The sequence below is a fragment of the Tamandua tetradactyla genome, chromosome 7, assembly GCF_023851605.1.
Source record: "Tamandua tetradactyla isolate mTamTet1 chromosome 7, mTamTet1.pri, whole genome shotgun sequence".
NCBI lineage: Eukaryota > Metazoa > Chordata > Mammalia > Pilosa > Myrmecophagidae > Tamandua > Tamandua tetradactyla.
Window position 1 is genome coordinate 169,633,744 of NC_135333.1, and position 24,267 is coordinate 169,658,010.

Consider the following 24,267-nt stretch of genomic DNA (forward strand, 5'->3'; position numbering starts at 1 on the left):
AGGTCTACCCTCTGCCTTCGGGCAAGCTCACCTTCTCCAAGTAGGATTTTCCTTCAATTCGTCCCTTTCCTATCCCTTTCCATTTATACAGACCCCACAACACTCTTGTTGCTTTCCTATGCAACAAGCTGGAATCATAACCATCAGAAAACAGGACTTTCCACAAATCTTTCTTGGATAACTCCATCTCCAATTCTGGCTTTTTCTGAAATGATGACTGCTTCCATATTTGGTTAAATCCTCACATGGGGCACTATTCTCTGAGGTCTCTCATTCTGGAAGCCCAGAATTTTCCAGACCATCAATTTCTGTTTTTTTTTATACCCAAGGGTTCAGTTCTCAATTTATCTCCTTCCTGTTACATTTCACTATAAGCTACAAGGAGAAAATGGCCACACTTTCCACATTTAATATGGAAATCTCTTCTACTAAATATCCAAGTTCACGGCTTTTAAAATCTGCCTTCCTTCCAAAACCAGTAGTCAATTTGGCCAGATTATCTGTCATTTTGAAACAAGGGTCACCTTCCTTCCAATTTGCAATAACACGTGCATTATTTCTGTGTAAGGTCTTACCAGAAGTGTCTTTAGAGTCCACATTTCTACCAACAGTCTCTTCAAGGCATTCTAGGCCTTCTCTATCAAGCTCCTCACCACTCCTCCAGATTCTTCCCCTTATCCATTTAAAGAAACATTCTAACATGTTTGGTATTTGCAAACTGCAGCACTCCACTTCTCTGGTACCAAAATCTGCTTTAGTTTGTAAGGTGCTGGAATGCAATATACCAGAAACAGAGCAGCTTTTTAAAAAGGAATTTATTAAGTTGTATATTTACAGTTCTAAAGCCATGAAAATGTCCAAATTAAGGCATCCAGAGAAAGATATCTTAACTCCAAAGAAAGGACCAATGAAGTTTGTGTTTCTCTCTGAGCTGAAAGGAGGAGGGCACATGGTGAAGTCTGCTAGCTTTCCCTCCTGGCTTCTTGTTTCATGAAGCTTCTCTGGGGGCATTTTCCTTCTTCATCTCCAAAGGTCTCTGGCTGTGTGGGTTGTGTTGACTCTAAAGTTTTTTCCAAAATGGGTCCCTCTTAAAGGCTGCAGTAAGTGACCTCATCTTGAATGGGTGGAGACACAGCTCCATGGAAATCATCTAATCAAAAGTTACCACCCACAATCGGAGGGTCACATCTCCATGGAAACAATAAAAAGATCCCACCCAGCAATACTGAAAGCCATGAAACTGTTCAAATTAAGGCATCCAGAGAAAGATACCTTAACTCCTAAGAAAGGGTCAATGAAGTTTGCAGTTTCTCATGTACACCTTTCTTGGGGTACACAACAGATTCAAACCGGCATACCGTAGTACTTAATACATAACTGTGATTACACCAGGAGCTACTGATTGTACACTTAGATGGACTGTATGGCATGAGAATAAAGCTGTTTAAAAAAAAAGAGAGAAATGTATGGCATCTTATTAACCTATAAAGCAGTGGCAGGTATTTTTATCATCAGTGCTATTTAAAAAACAATTAGGGGAGAAGATTGTGGGAAGATGCCAGAGTAGGAAACTCCAGGACCGTCCTTCCACCAAAACAACTATTGACCTGGCAGGAGCTGTCTGAACAACGACTGTGAAACTCCAGCATCTAGGGGAACCGTGTACAGAATCCAGGATAAAATGGGAAGAAGAGGCTGGTGACATGTGATACACACCCATAAGTCCCCCTCCCTGCAGCGCCATCCCTCTTTCCCAGCCCCATGGCAGGCGGCAGTGGGGACTGGCACTCAGGCTCTGGCATACCTTCTTGGTGCCGGGTGGGACATAAAGGCCTAGTCCCCCACCCCAGACGTGTGGACGGACCCAGATCTGTCCCACTGATCAGCAGCCCAGACAGCTGGGGGCTGGCTCTCTGGGCAGCCACTGTTCCAATTCCCCTCAAGCAAAGGCAGCAGCGGAATCTTAAAGATATTAACATTCCTCAAAGCTGCACTTTAAGGGCAGCATTAACTGGCTCTGAATTAAGAAAGTGCAGGGAGGGTCATGGTAGCTCAGCAGGCAGAATTCTCACTAGCCATGCCGGAGATCTGGGTTCAATTCCTGGTCTGGCCCATGTGAAAAAAAAAAAAGAAGAAGAAGAAAGTGGAGCTCTAAAAGCCATCAAAGACACTCTGGAGCCCTTGCTAGCCTCTCTCCACCCCTTCCCATCACAGGGTGGGTCTGCCTGTCCTCCCATGCTGGGTCCCTGGCCCTGGTCCCGAGTGGCAGAGTGGCAGAGTGGCCTGTGTGCATGGTGGGCTGCATATATGCCAGGGCTGGTCTATCAGGCAGAGGCCTGAGGGACTGAGCTGGGGAACATGACTCCAGCTCGCCCTCCCAGAGTTTGTCCTGAGGGCAGAGAAGTGGCTGGCAGACCTGGGTCAGTCTGATAAGCAATTTAAGTTGGAGCAGTTTGGACAAAAGTCTACTTGCATTAAGTCCCTCAAAAAAGCACGTAGAAGGGGGAGTTGTTCTACTACAAAGAGAGTAGAGGGAGCATTCACTGGGACTCCTGCAAAGTGTTAACAGGAAATTCCTAAGGCCTTGACAAGTAAAAGCCCACCTAAAAGAAGCAGGCTCTGGGACTCCAGTTCCACACATACTCAGAGAAGACAGAGAAGACCCTGCACTCCCCATTCACCTCTGGCTGATCTTCTGGATAGGAGATCAAAGCTGTGGAGAAGACCACCTGCCACAGCTGACACAAATTGCAAAGACAGTGAAAGGTGTTTTTTCTATTGGTTTGCTTGTTTGGATTAGCTTCTGGTATACAAGAAAATCTGTCATATCACTAGCTGGATGCAGATTTAGGGAGCATACAGCTTGGGGAATAAATCCCACAGGTAACACTTTAAAATGACCAGCGTACAACAAAAGACTACAAAACAAAGAAAAAGGAAATGACGATCCATCAAAAACAAGATAAAAATCCAGAAACCATCAACAAAAAGAAACAGAATTTGTTACCAGAGACTTTAAAATAATGATTCTCAATATATTCAAAGAGATAAAAGGAAAACACAGAGAAAGAACTAAAGGATATGAGGAAAATAGTGAATGAACAATATGAAAATCTCTCCGGAGACCTGGAGTTGAAGAACACAAAAATTGAAGTGAAAAATTCCCTCGATGGAGTCAACAGCAGACTGAAGGTGGAAGAAGAATAATTTATCTCAAAGGAAGACAACTGAAAGGATGCAAGCTAAGAAGCAGAAAGAAAAAGAATACAAAGACTGAACATTGAGTAAGATTCCTGTGGGCCACCATCAAATATACCAATAGGTAGATTTATAGGAGTCCCAGAAAGAGAGGGACAGAAGGAATATTCAAAGAAACAATCGCAGAAAACTTCCCAATTTAACAAAAGACATAAACATACACATTCAAGAATCCCAACAAACCCCAAAGAGGAGAAACTCAAAGAGAACCACACCCAGACACATAGTAACGAAACTGTCCAATGCCATGGGCAAGGTGAGAGTTCTGAAAGCTACAAGAGAAAAGCAACTAGACATGTACAAGGGAATACCAGTAAGATTGCCAATGTCTCATCAGAAACCATGAAGACAAGAAGGCAGTACAATGAAGTATTTACACTGCTGAAAGAAAAGTACTTCAAAAAGAGTATTTTATATCTGGCAAGACTTTCTTACAAAAATGGGGCAGAGATTAAGAGACTCCGAAATTTAAAAAGCAAAGGGAGTTCATTACCACTGGACCTGCCCTACAAACAACACTAAAGGAAGTTCTTCAGACTGAAAGGAAAGGACACTGGATAGAGAGTCAAAGCACCATAAAGAAAAAGAGACTGTGGTAAAGGTAACCATAAAGACAATTACAGACATCCCTACTCCTGTATTGTACTGAGTGTCATGAAATGCCACTTCTTACTTCTTACAGTTGCTAAAATGTATAAAAAGTAATGATAAATCTATGATTTGGGGCATACACTGCACAAATATAATTTGTAACAAATACCAAAAGAAAGGTGGGTTCAGAGGAATAGCAGAACAGCGTACATCTATGTTACAGAAGATACAGTCGTATCAAATTTAATATAAAGTTTTATATTTAAGACTTCTAAAAGAAAATACAAGAAAAATATATTTGGAAAGAAAAAAGAAGGGACTCAATAGCTACAATCTGTATATAGCAGTAGGCACTAACAAAAGAATTGTAAGTCAAAAAAGGTCTAAGATTTACAATGATAGCAAAATGGCAAAAAAGCGCATTATCGGTAATTACTTTAACGTAAATGAATTAAACTATCTAGTCAAAAGGTGGAGATCAGCAGAACAAGATTTTAAAACCATGACCCAACATAAGCTATTTACAAGTGACTCACCATAAAGTCAAAGATACAAGTATGTTGAAAGAAGAAAGAATGGGGAAAAAAAGCATACCATGCAAATAGTAACCAAAGAAACAGCTGGAGTAGCTGCATTAATACCAGATAAAGTAGACATTAAGTCAAACACTGTTGTAAGGGACAAAGAAGGTCACTGTATACTGCTAGAGGAGTCAGTTCAACAAGAAGACATCACAATAACAAATATATACATACCTGGTATGCCAGTTTGAAAGGATTTATGTACCCTAGAAAAGCTACCCTTTTCTTGTGGGAGCAACCCTTTCTTTTCATCCCTATTCAATAATGTAGATTAGAAACTTGATTAGGTTATCTCCACGGAGATGTGACTCACCCACTTGTGGGTATTAACCTTTCATTAGAGGGAGATGTGACTCCACCCATTCCATGGGTCTTGAATATTTTACCGGACTCCTTTAAAAGAAGACGCATTTTGGAGAAAGCTGGAGAATGACGAGAGAACCACAGAGCCACCAGTCAGCGGCCTTTGGAGATGAAGAAGGAGAGTGTCCCTGGGAAGCTTCATGAACCAGGAGGCCTGGAGAGAAAGCCAGCAGACCTTACCATGTGCCTTTCCAGTTGAGAAAGAAACCCTGAACTTCACTGGCCTTTCTTGAGTGAAGGTAACCTCTTGCTGGTACCTTAATTTGGACATTTTTATAGACTTGCTTTAATTGGAATATTTTCTCAGTCTTAGAATTGTAAACTAGCAACTTATTAAAGTCACCTTTTAAAAAAGTCATTCTGTTTCTGGTATATTTCATTCTGGCAGCTAGCAAACTAGAACCCTGGTAATGGAGTCCCTATGTATACTAACTGATTTGAAGGGAGAAATACACAATTCTATATTAACAGTAGGAGATTTTCATACACCGCTTTCAGTAATGGATGGAGCATCTAGAGGGATCAATAAGGAATACATACAAGACTTGAATGATACACTAAACCAGCCAGACCTATGAAACACGTGTAGAACCCTTCACCCAAAAGTAGCAGAATACACATTTTTCTCTACTCCACATGGATGATTCTCCAGGCTAGACCATATGTAAGGTCACAAAACCAGTCTCAATAAATTTAAAAATATTGAAATCATACCATATATCCTCTTCAACCACTATGAAATGAAATGAGAAATCAATAACAGAAGAAGAGATGGAGAAGTCAAAAATTATGTGGAAATTAAACAATATGCTCTTAAGCAATAGGTTAAAGAAGAAATGACAGGGAAATTAAATATCTTAAGGTATATGAAAATGAAAACACAATATACCAAAACTTATGGAATGTAAAAAAATTTAAAAAGCAGTACTGAAAAGGGAAATTAAATGCATATATTAAAAAAGAAGAAAGATAGCAAATCATAGCCCTTACCTCAAAACAAGAGGATCTAGAAACAGAAGAAAAAATTAAACCCAAAGTGAACAGAAGGAAGAAAAAAAAACAAAAATTAGAGCAGACATTAATGAAATAGAGAATTTTAAAAAACAACACAGAGAATCAACAAAAACAAAAATTGATTCTTTAAAAAATATCAATAAAATGGATAGACTTTTAGCTAGACTGACTAAGAAAAAAAGAAGGGATACAAATAATTAAAATCAGAAATGAAAGTGGGGAACAGTACTACTGACCTCACAGAAATTAAAAAAAAAAAGACTTAGAGGATAATATGAACAACTGTATGTCAACAAATTAACAACCTAGATGAAATGGACAAATTTCTAGAAACACACAAACTACCTACCCTTAAGAAGAAAAAGAAGGTCTCAACAAACCAATAACTAGTGAAGACACAGAATCAGTAATCATAAACTCACAAAGGCAAAAAAACCCAGGACCAGAGGGTTTCACAGGTAAATTTTACCAAGCTTTCCAAGAAGAATTAATACCAATCCTCCTCAAACTCTTCCAAAAAACTAAAGAGGAGAGCACTCCCTAACTCATTTTTTGAGATAAATGTCATCCTCATTAACAAAGCAAAGATACCACAAGAAAAAAAAAACTACCTAACAATATCCTTTATGAATACAGATGTAATCTTCTCAACAAAATACTAGCAAACTGAATCTAACAACATCAAAAGAATTTACACCATGATAAAATGGGACTTACCCCAAGTATGCAAGGATGGCTCAAAAGAAGAAACTCAGTAATTGTAATATAACCCCTTAACAGAACAAAGGGGAAAAAAAACACATGATCATCTCAATTAATACAGAAAAGACATTTAACAAAATACAACACTTCTTGGGTGGAAAAATGCTTAGAAGAGTAGAAACAGAAGGAAACATTCTCAGTGTGATAAAGGGCATCTATGTAAAACCCATTATAGTTAATATCATACTCAATGGTGAAAGACTGAAAGTTTTCCTTCTAAGATCAGAAACAAGACAAGGATGCTTACTGTCACCACTGTTATTCAACATTGGGCTGGAAGCTCTAGCTAGAGAAGTTAGACAAGAGAAAAAAATAAAAGGGATCCAAATCGGAAAGGAAGAAGTAAAACTTTCCCTATTTGTAGATAACGTAATCCTATATACCGAAAATCCTGAGAAATCCACAACAAAGCTATTTGAACTAATAAATAAATTAAGCAAAGTGATAGGGTAGAAGATCAATATGCACAATTCAGCAGTGGTTCTGTACACTAGTAATGACAGTCCAAAGAAAAAATCAAGAAAAAAAATTCCATTTACAATGGCAACTAACAGAATCAAATATTTAGGAATAAATCTAACAAAGGATATAAAGTAGTTTTACACAGAAAACTATAAAACATTCCTATAAAGAAATAAAAGGTGACCTAAATAAGTGGAAAGACATTTCATGTTTATGGATTGGAAGATGAAATATTGTTAACATGTCAATTCAACCCAAAGCAATTTACAGATTCAATGAAATCCCAATCAAAATTCCAAAGTCTTCTCTGCAGAAATGGAAAGGTCAATCATCAAATTTATATGGAAGAGTAAGGGACCCCAACTAGCCACAGCAATCTTTTTTTTTTTTTTTTTTTTTTTTTTTTTTTTTTTTTTTTAAAGACAGAGAGAAGGAAGGAAGGATAGAAGGAAGGAAGAGAGGAAGAAAGGGAAACATCTTTTTTTAAACATTTTCTTGTTTTATTGTATTTTGTTTCTCCGTTTTCGTTACATGGGCTGGGGCCGGGAATCGAACCGAGGTCCTCCGGCATAGCAGGCAAGCACTTTGCCCGCTGAGCCACCGCGGCCCGCCCTAGCCACAGCAATCTTGAAAAAGAAGAACCAAGTTGGAGGACTCAACATTCCCATATCATAAAACATGTAACAAAACCACAGTAATCAAAACAGCATGGCACTGGCACAAGGGCAGGTATGTAGGCCAATGGAATTGAACTGAAAGTTCAGAAATAAACCCTCACATTAATGGAAAAATGATTTTTTTTTTTGCATGGGCAGGCACCAGTAATCGAACCTGGGTCTCCGACATGGCAGAGAAGAATTCTGCCTGCTTGAGCCACCACACCATCACACTGCGCTGGACAAACTATTTTTGACAAGAGCACCAATGCCACTCAGGCGGGAAAGAGCAGTCTCCTTTACAGATGGTGCTGGAGAAACTGGATATCCACATGCAAAGAATGAAGGTAGTCCCCAATCTCTTATACAAAAACCATCTCAAAGTGGACCAAAGACCTAAATATAAGTGCCAGCACTCTAAAATTCCTAGATGAAAACATGGGGAAACATCTTTAGGAACTTGTGGTAAGCAAAGGTTTCATAGACTTTACATCCAAAGCACAAGTAAAAGAAAAAATACATAAATGGAACCTCATCAAAATTTTAAAAATCTTTGTGCATTAAAGAACTTTAACACAAAAGTAAAAAAGGCATCCTACAGAATAAGGGACAATGTTTGGAAACCATGTATTAGATAAGGCTTTACTGTCAGAATATAGAGAGAGAAATTCTACAACTCAGTAATAAAAAGACAGGCAACCCAATTAAAAACTGGGAAAAAGTAACTTTGGAGACATCTCTCCAAAGGATATATACAAATGGCCAAAAAGCACATGAAAAGCTGCTCAACATTAGTAGCTATTAGAGAACGCAAATCAAAACCACAATAAGGTACCACTTCAGAGCCCTCACTCATTGTTGGTGAGAATGTAAAATGGTGCATCCACTGTGGAAGACAGTTTGGCAGTGCTTCAGAAAGTCTGGCAGAGAATTACCATATGGCCTGGCAATCCCACTTCTAGGTGTATACCCAAAATAATTGAAACCACAGACTCAGACAGATATTTGCACACCAGTGTTCACAGTGCCATTATTTGCAATTGCCAAAAGAAAGAAGCAACCCAAATGTCCATCAATAGATGAATGGATTCAAACTGTGCTATATACGTACAATGGACTATTATTCAGCTGTAAAAAGGAATGTCTGATAGCTGTGACCCAGGAGCCAGGGTGGGGAGTTAATGCTTAAACGGTACAGTTTCTATTTGCGTGAAAGGAACACTTTGGGTAATGGGATGGTGTGGATGGTAGTGACATAACATTGCAAATGTAATTAATAACACTGAATTATATATTTGAATATGGTTAAAAGAGAAAATTTTAGGTTTTATCCGTATGTTATTAGAATAAAGCTTCTTAAGATAACATAAAACTGTACAACACAGTGAACCCTATTTTAAATGATGGACTATGGTTAATAATACAATTATTAAAAAGTTATTGCATGAATTGTAACAAATGTACCACACTAATGCCAGATGTTAAGAATAGGGGGTATATATGAGCTCTATTTGATGCGTGATTGCTCTATAAACCTACTACTTCTCTAATATTTTTATAGCAATTAGGAAAACCTTGTTTTAAATACATCAATGACACTAACATTTTAAAATTACTTATCTGCATAACATTTACATTAATCAAAAATTAAAATGCTAACTGTTAAATAGAAACTAGTGTTTATATATGATGGATAAACACAAGTCTTGAAAAAAATTTTTTAAAGGTTTGTGGATGATAAATGCATTTTCAGTCTGTAAAAATCAAATCATTTTTCTAAATCCAAGGTTGATGTAATTAGCTTCTTTCATAAAAGAATATGGGGACTGTCAAAATGGAATGGATCGCTCTCATAATTCTAAAATGAGCAGCGCTAACAGGAGCCATCAGCTACTGCTACGACGGTGTTATCACAAAGAGGGAAGAATTTAAATATATCAAATCCATGGACTTTTCCTTTTCAAAATATAGTTTAATTCCCTAATAGTTTTCTGTCTTTCACTGTACACCAGGAAAACTGAAGAGTATCTTGTGGAGGTGTAATCACTTTTTTTTAACTATCAGGTGCCCTGTAGCAGCTCCTCACTAGCAGGCTAGCATCTGCTGGGCTCACTCAGGTCTGTCCTCTCTGCTCACCTCGGTACTCAGCCCCAAACGCTCGACTGAAAACGGGCCAAACCTTGAAAAACGGTATTGTCCTGACATCCTATTTAGATCAAAATAGTCTACAAGCAAGGGTAAAATATACAAAGAAATAGCACTAAAATAAGTGAACTCAACCTTCCAAGCCCCAGGATTTTATTCCTGCTTTTTCTATGCATCAAATTTTTCCACTTTTTGGAATTCATCAGTTAAAATAAACATGATTTCGAAAATACACAATTGGGCAGACAGCACTACAGTAATACTTCCAGATATACCCAGTACCCTGATACAAAGCAATCACAACATCTCAGCACCTTTCAGGAAAAATCCTCTGAACACAACTAATTAGCGATGAGAAAAGCTGAGAAGAACTGAAACCACACATATGTTAATGTTACTAATATACATAATATGTTAATAATTGCTGATGAAAACAAAGTAAATTCTCATATTGATTGGAAACATCTATTCAAGTCAAGCCTCAGTAGTACCAAAACTGAGAAAAACCAGAAAGGGGAAGAAGAGAGAAGATACTGAGTTTACAGCCCTGAGCTTTAACTTTGCATATTTCCATGACTTCAGGTGTTGGGAACACCTGATTCTTTCTGTTTTCTCAAGGAAATAAAAGCAAACTTGTAATCAGAGAGGGATAGTATGGAAGGACGTGCTCAGGGCTTGAGAGGAGAAGTTTATGAACTAATCATCTAGGCAAGAAGGAGAGCAAATACATTACAAAAATATTATCTTTTGATTTAGACACACAACTTATTTCTCCTGCCACTATAAGCACTTGGAGGGAAAACTGCAATTTACTCAGCCTTGCATCTTGACGGCTCCTGACATGGGAACTTGTACTCTTTATTATTAATTTTCTGTAACCTTAATTTCATCTCCATTAATATTCATACCTTAATTTCATTTCCATTTATAATCATATAAAGTCTAATTGAAAATAATACATGAATGCTTTAACACTTGAAGTTTTCAATGAGAGAAACATAAAAAAATACACACACACACACAGCAAAATCACCAACATCATTAGGTTTTCAAAATTAGGTTCAAAATCCATACAAAAAAAAAAAGTCCATAGAAATAACTGCTAATATCAGGAGGGCTTATCTTACCGATTCAAACCTACCTTCCTAATACTTTAAGGTGACATTCTCTTTATTACAAAAACATTTAAGGCTAAATTTTCATAAAATTGATGGGCCACTAGCAAGACTGACAAAGAAAAAAGAGAAAGGATGCAAATAAAGTCAGAAATAAGAAGGGATATGTTACCACAGACCCTAAGGAAATAAATCATAGGAGGATACTATGAATAAATAATATGCTAACAAATTACACAACTTAAAAAAAAAAAGAAATTTACCCAAACAGAAATGATATGCTGTTGCTCACTAGTTCAAATATGTGTTCTAATTTAAGATTGCTCAGAGAGGAATGAAAAAGAAAACAAAACCACCACCACAAAAAAAAAATGCAAACATAAATGCTACATTTAAAAATATTTGCAGGGCAGGCCACAGTGGCTCAGGAGGCAGAGTTCTTGCCTGCCATGCCAGAGACCCGTTTTCCATTCCCGGTGCCTGCCCATACAAGGAAAAAAATATATATATACATATATATTTGCAATTACCAAGAAAAGGCAAGATCCTCCAAGACTATCTCTAAATATTAAAGATTTATTCATAATAACTTGAATGTAATTAAAGTCTAAAAGTATATTACTATAATTTACCAAATGGGATTACTCTTAATCCTGCTAATTCCCGACTGGTTAACTAGAGTAATTTAATGAATTTTAAATCCACTGGAACAATTTAAGGTTACTGGCTGGTATTGTTTGCTCTCGCAAGTGAGAATATCAGTAAACAGCTCATTCAAATTTGATATTAAAAAATGTTACCATGAACCAGATGGGAAAAACTTCATGACAATTAATTTGAGTAATACAGTAAAATTAAATATTCACCCATGAAAAAGAATACAAGACCAAAATATCTGTGTTCTATCAACAAGCAACAAGAACAAAAGCAAAACATCAACTAAAGCTGTATCTGACGGAAGATTCGTTTCTTTGAGATATATCTTAGAAATATACCATAAACTCTACTTCCTGCAAAGCTTGAAGATGAAATTGTAGCATGAGCATCAGTGAAAGAGGTGCAGCGACCAAGTGGCTGCCCACCTGTGTGGGTACCAGCCCTGATGCACAGATATGCAGAGGTCTGAGCACACTGTGCCCCTTTCCTCTCGTAATGAGCATCAGACCCAAATGCGCTCAGGGGCCAAGTGGAAAACCGAAAGGAATGACACTGGCACGGACATAAAATGCAGAGAGGTTGGAACTCTGGAAAACACACACCCCATCTAAAGGCATTCAAATTCAGTATTCTAAAACATTCAGCAAAAAACTCATCTAAAGGCTAAATTATGCTTAGAACGCAGAGTCCTATTGGCCTTTTGATCAGTTCAAATGTCACCTCAGTCAATATCTTCCCACGTTCTCCCTCTTAAAATATATATTTCCTCTCCTACATCTCTATCTTTATCCTATCTTATCATTTATTATAATATCATGTATGAGTTATTCTTGATATTTTTTGTCTTCTCCACTAAATTTTTTGCAGAGATCTTTTTTATTTTTAAGTCTCCAAAAGTACAAAAAACAGTGTTTTGCACCAAAAAATGTGTTAAAAACATTTATAAAATCAAATCTATAAAAAAATCAAATCTAGTGATTCTCTTATGGTCATGTAATCAAATACAAAAAATGCAGTAATCTTGGTCATGGAAACAAAGTTACTCATGGATCTCAAACAGTCATAAAGTTCTTGATTATAAAGTAATCTGTGTAATTAAACTTAGAAATACACCAAAAGTGTTACAAAACCAGAAAATACAGATTAGAGAAATTCGACATTTAGACGACACACATCTTTTTTCTTTTAATTGGAGGGTTAGGAAAAAAATATTGTACTAATTTGCAAGATTGCCAAAGCAGAATACGTAAGAAATTATGAAAACAGAAAAAAGATATTACAAATATCTAAATAACTGAATACGACAGGCAAGCTCTAATGAAAACACTGATTCAGGATGCCAACCTTCAACCTGGGTAAGAAGGTCTAAAGGCTTTTAAATCTCAATAACTAAAAGCCTGAAAGGCACAGGTGGCAACCTTTGAGTAATTCCTAGGAAAAGTACCCCACAGCCACACACTAATTCCAAGTTTGTAGACTGCAAAATTGGCTACAATTACTTCTCTCTGGGTATTCACACCCCCTTCTGATCAAGGAACAGGCCTCCTCTCCCACCTCCTGGATATGGGCTGCCTTTGTGTCTTGTTTTGACCAAATGAATATGGAAGAAGCGGCATTGTCCTTACACCAAGTTCATACTTCAAAAGACCTCGTGCAATCCTGTTCTCTCTCTCGGAGCCATAACTTTACGTGTGAACAAGCCCATGTTGATCTGCTGGGTTATGACAGACACATGGTTCTCATCTTCACCCAGACAACATCCAGCCAACCCCAAAAGCAGAGACATTTCAGTGACTTGCAGTTGACTCCGACCCAGGAAGGGACCACCCAGGTAAGTTCAGACTACATTGCCAACACCAGAACTGCAAGCTAAATAAACATTAAGTTTATTTAAGTCATTAACTTTTGGGATAATATGTTATGCAGCAATTGCTTACTGATACATTGGGGAATAGGTTACAAATCCAACAGGAACCAAAAGCTTCTTGAAGATGGGAATGTTAACATCAACTTGGAAGCCAAGAAACAACCGTGAAAGGAGAAAATGACAGAACAGATTATCTCTGGAGCTGGCATTAATACTAACTTAAAACAGACTTTAAAGTAGGCTGCCTCCAGTACCTTAGAGCAGCTAGAAATAAAAACCTAAAACTGTGGAATTATAACTCATATCAAACTCTGAAATCTGTTCTACAACTAATTGTTGCAATGTACTTTGAAATTCATTGCTTTTATGTACATATGTTATTTAAAGAGAAGGAGGAGTATAACAGAGAAGGTAAGATTTAACAAATGAGTATGACTGCTGATCATTTATTGATATTTCTGTTGATTTCCAGTGTCGGAGCAGCTAGAAGAAAAAAATGAAAAATCATGACCCTGTAACCCATACTAAACTTTAAAAACTGTAATATAACTATTTGTTAAAATGTACTTGGAAATTTATTGCTTTTTCTGTATATATGTTATATTTCAAAATAAAAATAAATAAGTAAAAATGGTAAAAATAAAGTAGGTTACCTTTGTCTTGTAAAAACAAACCCTATCAAATGCTATCCTTCAAGGCTCAACTCAAATCAAACCTCTTCAATAATTTTTTTCTGATTGCCCTGAGGCACAGTGCTCTTTCCTCTACTAGCCCTGTACGGACCACACACTTTCAGTGGTAATAGGTCTGGACTTATATCAGAAAGCTAATTTCAGCTTCTGGGTTTATCAGCTATGCGTCCTGAGGCAAGTTTCTTAAGTCTTTGAAAGATGGGTCAGAAATATAATTTCCGTTAATTGGAAATTAAGTTCTCAATCCCACAGGACAGCTCTGAGAACTGAACTGAATTCTAAATGCTAAACACAAAGTGTATGCTCACAGATGTTCATTTTCGTCATTTATCCATTCATTAGACTTTGGTTAGGTTCCTAGTATATAATGGACTATGTGATACACACTGGGGGAAAGAACAGACAATTACGAATAACACCACACAGATCTGCCGGCGACTAACAATTTTTCATGGGTTTAGCCCTCAAACTAGAATAAGGTTAGAGGCAGGCCTTGGATTTCTTTATAGTTCCCAACAGCTTGTGGCACAGAACCCGGGCCTCAGTAGTTACAGAAATGCCTGCAGACTGTTTGCTTTAAAAACAGTCTGATTTCCACACATGGTCCTTAACATCGGTGTCTCAGAGCCCAGCCCAGGCATCGTCCCTTTAAGGCAGAGCTAAGGGGACACTCACCTGACAGCTCACGTCCATCCCTGCCTCCAGCAGCACCTGCACGACGGCCTTATGCCCGTTGCGGGCAGCGAGGTGCAGAGGTGTGTGCTTTCGGGTGTTGCAGCTCATCAGGCTGGGGTGCGCGCCGATGATCATCTTGACCACTCTCAGCCGGCCGTAGAGTGCCGCCAGGTCCAGCGGCGTCTCCAGCTTGCTGTTTCTGATGGTGGGGTCGGTGAGTTCCTCCAGGAGAACGGCAACCACTTCCGAGTGCCCATACTGGGCAGCACAGTGCAGGGCGGTCTCGTTTTCATTATTCTGTTCAAGGAAAAGGCACAAAGCCCGCGTTTTCAGAAACTCAGTAAATTAGCAAGACTGCACAGGGTAAATTAAAATTGGGATGCTTTGAGAACGTAAGTTTAAGATTTATTTATCTTAATATGTATGCATGATTGGGTTTTAGATTTGATATATGTATCCATCTTGTCTTATATCCAAAACACCACAGTTTATTATTATCACTGTCACAGGGAAAATCAAACTTTTTCCCAACTCTACAGATTCCAAGTCAATTTCCAAGAATGGTAAACGGCTCAGCCGCGATGGTTAGCAGCCCTGCTGGGCCCTGCAGTCAGCACATCTGTCCTATGCATCCACATCCCTGGTGCAGTCAGCAGCGGAAAGTAATAACATCTAGACTTCTAAAGGACTAGCTTCCAAAAGACAGTGAAGGTGTTAAACTCTTGGTAATGATAAATGTACAAATTAAGCTTCATTTCCTTTTCTACATAAGCTAAAGTCATTGCTTCTTGCAAAGAGAATGAAGAACTACTGACACCAAGTAGGGTCAAGCATTTTTTGAAACCTAATTATGAATTGGGAGGCAGATCTAGACCCACTTCCAGACAACTCACCAGGAGCATCACAATACTGCAAGTAGAGGGATCACAAAACGTTTACCTTGGAAATCAATGTGACTCCCCTAGCCACTTAGCAGAATCAAAGTGGGAACAGAGAAAACTGAATCAGCTGCAAAGCAGATGGACCCTGGAGACCATGAGGGTGGAGGCTGGAGATCAAGGGGATGTGAGCATGCCAAGAGGTGGGAGACTCAGGCAGGAGGAATGTGAGCAAGAATTTTTAGTAACAAAAGCACAATGATCCTGAAAGTGGGCTCTGTGGTCATCAGAGTCGCCATCATAGCTAACACATTGCATCAGACACAGTTGCATTCCATACATGTGTACGCATGTGGTCCTCACCACAACACTTCGACAAGGACTTCCCCACAGCACAGATGAAGAATCTCACACACCGCGCAGTTGAGTAATGAGCCTTCAATCATACGGCATCTTAGTGGTGGGCCAGGATCTGAGCCAAGGTGGTCTAGACCCAAAGTCAGCCTCAATCATCACAGACACAGTAATAACCACGACTACCACCACCATCTGCAGAATGCCTGAAGACTTTACATACATTGTCTCATTTAACTCTGACAACCACCCTGCAAAACTGTTATTATTGTCCCCATTTCATGGATGAGGGAGCTAATATACAAAAAATCTACATTACATGCCCAGGGAGAGTCAGGATTTTTTGGAACCCTTGTCTATCAAAATTCAAAACCCATGCTCACTCTTTCCACCATGCCATGCTGCCTTCCATTTGTTGCTATATTGTCAAAAACCAGGAGAAGGAAGCAAAGGATCTAAAGGCAGAACTCCTACAGATGGCACCCAGATAACCCCCTGGCTGGAATGGGAAGTAGCTGCTTTAATAAATGTTCTGACCATAACACGAGGATCAGGAGGGCACACGTCCAAAGAAATCCTAATATTGCAGGAAGTAGCAGAGCCTCGCTCTGAATGGTAGAAGACAGTAGGTAAGTTGAGAGCCTGGAGGGAAGACTTAAAAGCTTAAAAAGTAGCCTGGCAAGGATAAAAAAAATAAAAAGTTCTAGGAAAAGGCATTTTTATTTGAAACTTTACCTTTCAAATAAGTATCAGGAAAGCGCATTGGAAAACCCAGAAGAAAACCCCAATCCTTGGAGACATTCAATGAGAAGTTGAGATCTGATAGATGGGGAGTCTAGTGAGAGCCATCAACTCTTTGATCACCTGTGGGAAGCCACCCTGTGCTTGGTTTGGATGGACCCTATTTCCTCATGGAGAGTAACAACATATAGTTGCAGACTCCTTCATTTTCTCCTTGGGCCAAGCTTTATAATCCTGATAGGAATATCAGTCTTATTACTTTATATCCTGAAAATATGATATAATAATACGACACCTGACCAAAACAAATTTCCCCTTAATCTGAAAGAGATTCACTCTCCTTTTCAAAATATGCTACCTCTTTGAGAAAAGAGAAAGGCGAATTATGAAATAATGATTCCTCAAAGGCCTTTCCAGAGCCCCAAGACAAAGAAATTAGAAAAAAAATAGAAACTTTTTCTAATAACACCAATTAGGACTGTCCAGATCTCAAGAAAAATAATTTCCGTCATTTGAAACCTACGCAGGAGAAAATGTTGACAGATTTTATCCACGATCACCACATACAGTGGAAACCACACCATAGCACCTTGACAAAAGGCATGATCGTGAACTTGTGTCTTCATTCACAACATTCACACTTGTGGTCTTTGAAAAACTCTAATTTGAAATAAATAGGCTGTGATGAAGCATTGATTAATAATTGCTCGTCTATCAACCCAGAACATTCTAAAGGGTTTTGGAAGCCTTCTTTTTGTGACCAGACTGGTCCTCTCTGAAAAATTAGGATACTTTCAGACAACAGCTGGCAGGACAAAATGGGATTCCAAAGGCTATTTACCAAAAGATCTTGTTTCAAAGTAAAACTGATGGAAACTAAAACTAGTTGGGCTCAAGCTTTGATGAACGGTAAAGGTGCCCCAAATTGACCACTAATTCTGGGGCACTATGGAAAGGTGAAGGGGACCTGGGTTAAACGCTAATATGCCACTTTACTATCAACATATATCTGTGAAACGAACTTCCCTTTTCTGAAAAACAAGAACATTGCCTTCCCTATAGACTTACAGTGTAGTAGATAAATCAAAAGAGATAACAGAGGAAAATGACTTATAAACTTTAAAGTGATATTCAAATATAAGACAGAATTACTTATTAAAGAAAGCTGTGGTAGAAATCAAAGATAACTTTCAGAAAGCAGAATGACTATGGTGCATCATTTTAAAATCCAAACATAGTGCATAACTGATTGAGAGCTTGGGTTTGGCATGAGAAAAATCTGGGTTCAAATAATGGCTGCATTGCTTCAGAAGCTATGATATCTTGGGCAAGTTACTTAATCTCTCTGAGGCTATTTCGCCATATCTAAAATAGAAATACAAAACAGAAATAGCCTATCGGGGTGCTGCAGGGATTATTAGATAATGTATATACACTGCTTTGCACAGTGCCTGGCATGCAGTGAACACTGCATAGGTGGAGCATTTAGGCTGTGATATAACTGCCCTTGTAGAGGGCTTTTGCTTTAAGATTGGCAAAGTCTTATGACTTTATGCCTATATGCCTATATGACTTTAGACAAGTAATTTAGTGTTTCTGAGCCAGATTTTTCCTCTATAAAATGAGACAGATAAAAACACATCAGTAGGGCAGGTCACAGTGGCTCAGCAGTCAGAGTTCTGCCATGCTAGAGACCCAGGTTTGATTCCCAGTACCTGCCCATGCAAAAAAACCCAAAAAAACAAAAAATCACATCAACGATTTTTATGAGAGTTAAAAAATAAATTGCAGTAAAAGTATTTAGCATAATATCTGTTTTATCAGCTGTCTCAATAATTGTTAATTACTATTTTTCCTCCTTTCCTCCCTTGTTTAAATACATATGGGTTTATAAGTAACTAGAGCATTCCTAACCCAAGGTAGGTAGGGGAGCGAAAGAAAGCTAAAATCAAAAGTTACTTAAAAAACAACATTTCTGTATCAGGAATGTTGGAAAATTACACTATTTAAGAGAATATGTCAGCACTAAAGAAGTATGCACATAATAACAAGTAAACAAAAAACACTGAAAGTATGGTATTGAAAAAATTTTTTCCTCTTAGAACTTGTTGCCAATAGACACCACGAAAGCAAAAGAAGCAAATTCTAATCTTCCCAAACAGACATTTCTGTTTGTATTGTAATTCTCTGACCAACTTCACAGAAAACCATTTTCTCTTTAAAACGTGCCATTAAGTTATACGCCATTTAAAATCTTCCAAATATCACAGACAAAGAAGTCTTGAAAGAATCTGTCAACAAGAGACTGGCCCTGCAAGAAATACTAAAAGGAGTTCTGCCAGCTGAAAAAAAAGAGACAGGAGAGGGAGGTCTGGAGGAGGGCACAGAATTGAAGAGTACCACTAAGGGTAATTTAAAGAATACAAAGAGTAAGAGGGAAAAGAATATAGAGATCTGACAAATAAAATTAAAAAGATAAGATGCTGGAATCAAGAAATGCCTTTTCAGTAATAACTTTGAATGTTAAAGGACTAAACTTACCAATTAAAAGATACAGATTGGCAGAATGGATTAAGAAACATAATCCAGCTATATACTGCTTGCAAGAGACTCATCTTAGACACAAGGATACAAGTAGATTGAAAGTGAAAGGATGAAAAAAGATCATTCTTTAATTACAACGCAAGTTGTAATTAAAAAAAAGCAAGAGTAGCTATACTAATATCAGACAAAATAAACTTTAAATGTAAAGACATCATAAGAGACAAGAAGGACACTATATACTGATTAAAGAGTCAAGTCATCAAGAAGATATAACAATCATAAATGTATATGCTCCCAATCAAGGAGCTCTAAAGAACATGAGACAGACATTGGTAAAATCAAAGGGAGCAATAGATGTTTCAACAATAATAGTAGGAGACTTCAATATACCACTCTCCTCGATAGATAGAGCAACCAGACAGAAGATCAACAGGGAAATAGAGAAGTCAAATAACTTGATAAATGAATTAGATCTAGCAGACATATATAGATCACTGCAACCCAAAACATAAGGATATACATTATTCTCTAGTGCTCATGGAACATTCTCCAGGATAGATCATATGCGGGGGCACAAAACAGGTCTTTATAAATTTTTAAATATTGAAATTATTCAAAGCACTCTCTCTGATCACAATGTGATGAAGCTGGATCTCAATAACCACCAAAGAATGAGAATATTCACAAATATATGGAGATGAAATAACACACTCTTAAACAACCAATGGGTCAAAGAAGAAATTCCTAGAGAAACCAGTAGCTATCTGGAGATTTATGAAAATGAGTATACACCTTATTAGAACTGATGGGATGTAACAAAGGCTGTGCTGAGAGGGAAATTTATTGCCTTAAATGTCTATATTAAAAAACAGGAAAGAGCAAAAGTCAAGGACTTAATAGCAAACCTGGAGGAACTTGAGAAAGAACAGCAAACTAACCCCAACGTAAAAAGGAGAAGAGAAATAAAGATTAAAGCTGAGATGAACAAATGGGAGAAGAAAAGAATAGAAAGAATCAATAGAACCAAAAGTTGGTTCTTTGAGAAAATCAATAAAATTGATGGGCCACTAGCAAGACTGACAAAGAAAAAAAGAGAGAGGATGCAAATAAACAAAATCAGAAATGAGAAGGGATGCATTACCACAAATCCTGAATAAATAAAAGAAATCATTAGAGGATACTATGAACAACTATACACCAATAAACTAGACAACCTAGAGGAAATGGACAGATTCCTAGAGACACACAAACAAGCTACACTGACTTAGGAAGAAATAGAAGATCTCAACAAACCAATCACAAGTAAAGAGATTCAATCAGTCATCAAAATTCTTCCTACAAAGAAAAGTCCAGGGCGAGAGAGCTTCACAGGGGAATTTCACCAAACATTCTAGAAAGAACTAACACCAATCCTGCTCAAACTTTTCAAAAAATTGAGGAAAAAGGAACTCTACCTAACTCATTTTATGAAGCTCATGGCATTTTAATATCAAAACCAGGTAAAGATGGTATAAGAAAGGAAATCTCCAGGCCAATCTCCCTAATGAACATAGATGCAAAAATTCCCAATAAAATATTAGCAAATCGAATCCAACAATACATTAAAAGAATTATACACCATGACCAAGTGGGCTTTATACCAGGAATGCAAGGATGATTCAACGCAAGAAAATCAATTAATGTAATATAGCACAATAACAAATCAAAAGGGAAAAATCACATGATCATATAGATTGATTCTGAAAAAGCATTCAACAAAATTCAGCATCCTTTTCTGATAAAAATACTCCAAAAGATAGGAATCAAAGGTAATTACCTCAATACGATAAAGGGAATATATGAAAACCCAATAGCCAGCATTGTACTCAATGGAGAGAGACTGAAAGCGTTCCCCCTAAGATGAGGTACAAGACAAGGATGCCCCCTGTCACCACTATTATTCAACACTGTGCTAGAAGTTCCAGCTAGAGCAATCAGACAGGACAAAGAAATAAAAGGCATCCAAATTGGAAAGGAAGAAGTAAAACTCCCATTATCTGCATATGATATGATACTATACTTGGAAGATCCTGAGAAATCTACAGCAAAGTTACATGAGCTAATAAACAAATTCATCAAGGTGGCAGGATATAAAATTAATGTGCAAAAATCAGTAACATTTCTATATGCAAGAAATGACCTAACTGAGGAGTCCGTTAAGGTAAAATTTCCATTCAAAATACCAACTGAAAGAATCAAATACTTAGGAATGAACTTAAGTAGGGATGTAAAGGACTTGTACACAGAAAACCACATAACATTGCTAAAAGAAATCAAAGGAGATCTGAATAGGTGGATTCCCTGCCCATGGACAGGAAGGCTAAATATAGTTAAGATGTCAATTCTCCCCAAATTGATCTACAGATTCAACACAGGACCAATCAAAATTCCAACAACCTACTTTGAAGATTTGGAACAGCTAAATAACAAATTCATCTGCAAGGGAAAGAGACCCCAAACAGCTAAAAGCATCCCAAAAAAGAAGAAAGAAGTCAGAAGATTAACACTCCCTGACTTTAAAACCTATTATAAAGCCACAGTGGTCAAAACGGCATAGTACTGGCACGAAGACAGAAGCACTGACCAAAGGAATTCCATTGAGAGTGCAGAAATAGACCACCAAATCTATGGTCAACTGATTTTTGACAAGGCACCCAAATCCTCTGATCTGGGACAAAATGGTTTTTTTAATAATTGGGCATGGAAGAACTGGACATCAATAGCCAAGAGAATGAAAGAGGACCCCTATCTTATGCCCTACACAAAAAATTAACTCAAGGTGGATCAAACACCTAAATATAAGAACTAGCATCATAAAGTTTCTAGAAGAAAATGTAGGGAAACATCTTCAAGACCTACTAATAGGTGGTAGCGTCCTAAAATTCATACCCAAAGCACAAGCAACAAAAGAAAAAACAGATAAATGGGAACTCCTCAAAATCAAATGCTTGTGCACCTCAAAAGACTTTGTCAAAAAGGTAAAGAGATAGCCAACTCAATGGGAGAAAATATTTGGAAATCATATATTGGACAAAGTTTTGATTTCCTGTATATGCAAAGAAATCATACAACTCAACAACAAAAGAACAAATAATCCAATTATAAAATGCACTAAAGATATGAACAGGCATTTTTCTGAAGAGCAAATACAGATGGCTCAAAAGCACATAAATAGATGCTCATTTTCACTGGCTATAAGGGAAATGCAGATCAAGAATACAATGAGATATCACCTCACACCTATAAGAATGGCTGCTATTAAACAATCAGGAAACTATAAATGTTGGAGAGGATGTGGAGAAACTGGGACACTTATGCACTGCTGGTGGGAATGTACAATGGTGCAGCCACTATGGAAGACTGTTTGGCAGTTCCTTAGGAAACTGAATATCGAGCTGCCCTATGATCCAGTTATAGCACTACTTGGTATATACCTAGAAGAGCTGAAAGCAACGACACAAACAGACATTTGCACACCGATGGTCATAGCAGCATTATTCACAATCGCCAAAAGATGGAAACAAAGTACATGTCCATCAACAGATGAGTGGATCAACAAAATGTGGTATATACATACGATGGAATATTATGCAGCAATAAGACAAAATAACATCCTGAAGCACATGACAAGATGGATGAGCCTTGAGGACACAATGCTGAGCGAAATTAGCCCGACACAAAAGGACAGATGCTGTATGATTCCACTTTTATGACCAGCATAAAGGTATAATCAGAGACTTAGAATACAGGGGACTTAGAGATGGGTGAACCATTAGCTAATGAGATTGAACTCTAATGTAAGGGAATAGATAGGAATGAAGGTGATTCTCTAGTGGGTCTAGAAGCAATAGTACCATATTAAAGATGAACAAGATTGAAAGGGGTTGTATAGACCTACATGTCCTACTGACTCACACGAGAAGTATGAATGAGTTCTTGTAAGAATTACTTCAAAGATATGATTCTCATATAAAGAGTGTTTAAGCCCAGGGTACAAGGGGAAAACTGCTACTGCATGCTATGAGCTATGTTTAAAAAGAAACCATCAGCACTACCACAGCAACAGCAGAGATAAATAATGGGGTGAGGGACAAGAGTTAAGGGAAGGTTGAGATTTCCTATTTGGTGAGGGTGTGTTTATTGGTTTTCTATCTCTTGGGAACAATGAAATTATTCAAAATTGAGAATGTGGATGCACTGTGGACTTTGAGCCCTCTACATGATGCCCAGTGAATGCAGGTGGCTGAAGGATGCACTGATGGAGAAGTAGATTGGCAAACGATGGTGTATATTTATGAAAGAAGGTTGTGCTGCTACAAAAAGGAACAATGTCGTGAGGCATGCAACAATGTGACGAACATGCGAGACATTTGGTGAGACAAAATAAGCCAGAAACAAAAAAAGAACAATGGTATGGTCACCTTTAGAAAACACTTATATGAAAACAGGGGCCTAGATTATAAGCTTCTAGAGCAGAGACATCAAGTCTGGAGTGGTGATTATTATTTCTGGATTTTGAGAGGCTGTTTTATATATATAACCTGATATTTAGAGATAAGAATGAAGCTGAACAAGTTGTAGTTAAAGCAATTCAGAACATAGGGGTAAGGAAGACAGTGTCTATATTTTAGAACCACACATACTCTATGAGACCAATGGAAGAAAGGTTTATTTGATTTGGAAATGAAATTTTTTGTATGCATAATCCAATTCAACCTATCTGTATAGCTCATTTGAACAACTGAAACACAGAGAGCACAGAATGAGAAAAAGGTCCTTTAATCCAGGGGTCCTTTAATCCTGTACAGAATATAGTAATGCCTGGAAACATTCTAGAGTATATTAAACAGATAATCAAAAAGTATTGGCAAAG

At 37.7% G+C, this 24,267-nt stretch overlaps 1 protein-coding gene across 6 annotated transcripts in view; it reads right to left on the minus strand.

The window, feature by feature from the left end:
- The window catches only part of LOC143642843 (ankyrin repeat and sterile alpha motif domain-containing protein 1B-like), an 887,705-nt gene that overhangs the window by 680,389 nt on the left and 183,049 nt on the right, over window positions 1–24,267 (minus strand). For all 6 annotated transcript variants that reach the window (XM_077111726.1, XM_077111725.1, XM_077111727.1 and 3 more), the window contains exon 4: window positions 14,839–15,135. In XM_077111726.1, coding sequence (XP_076967841.1) covers window positions 14,839–15,135 — 297 coding nt within the window. The remainder of the gene's footprint in view (window positions 1–14,838; window positions 15,136–24,267) is intronic.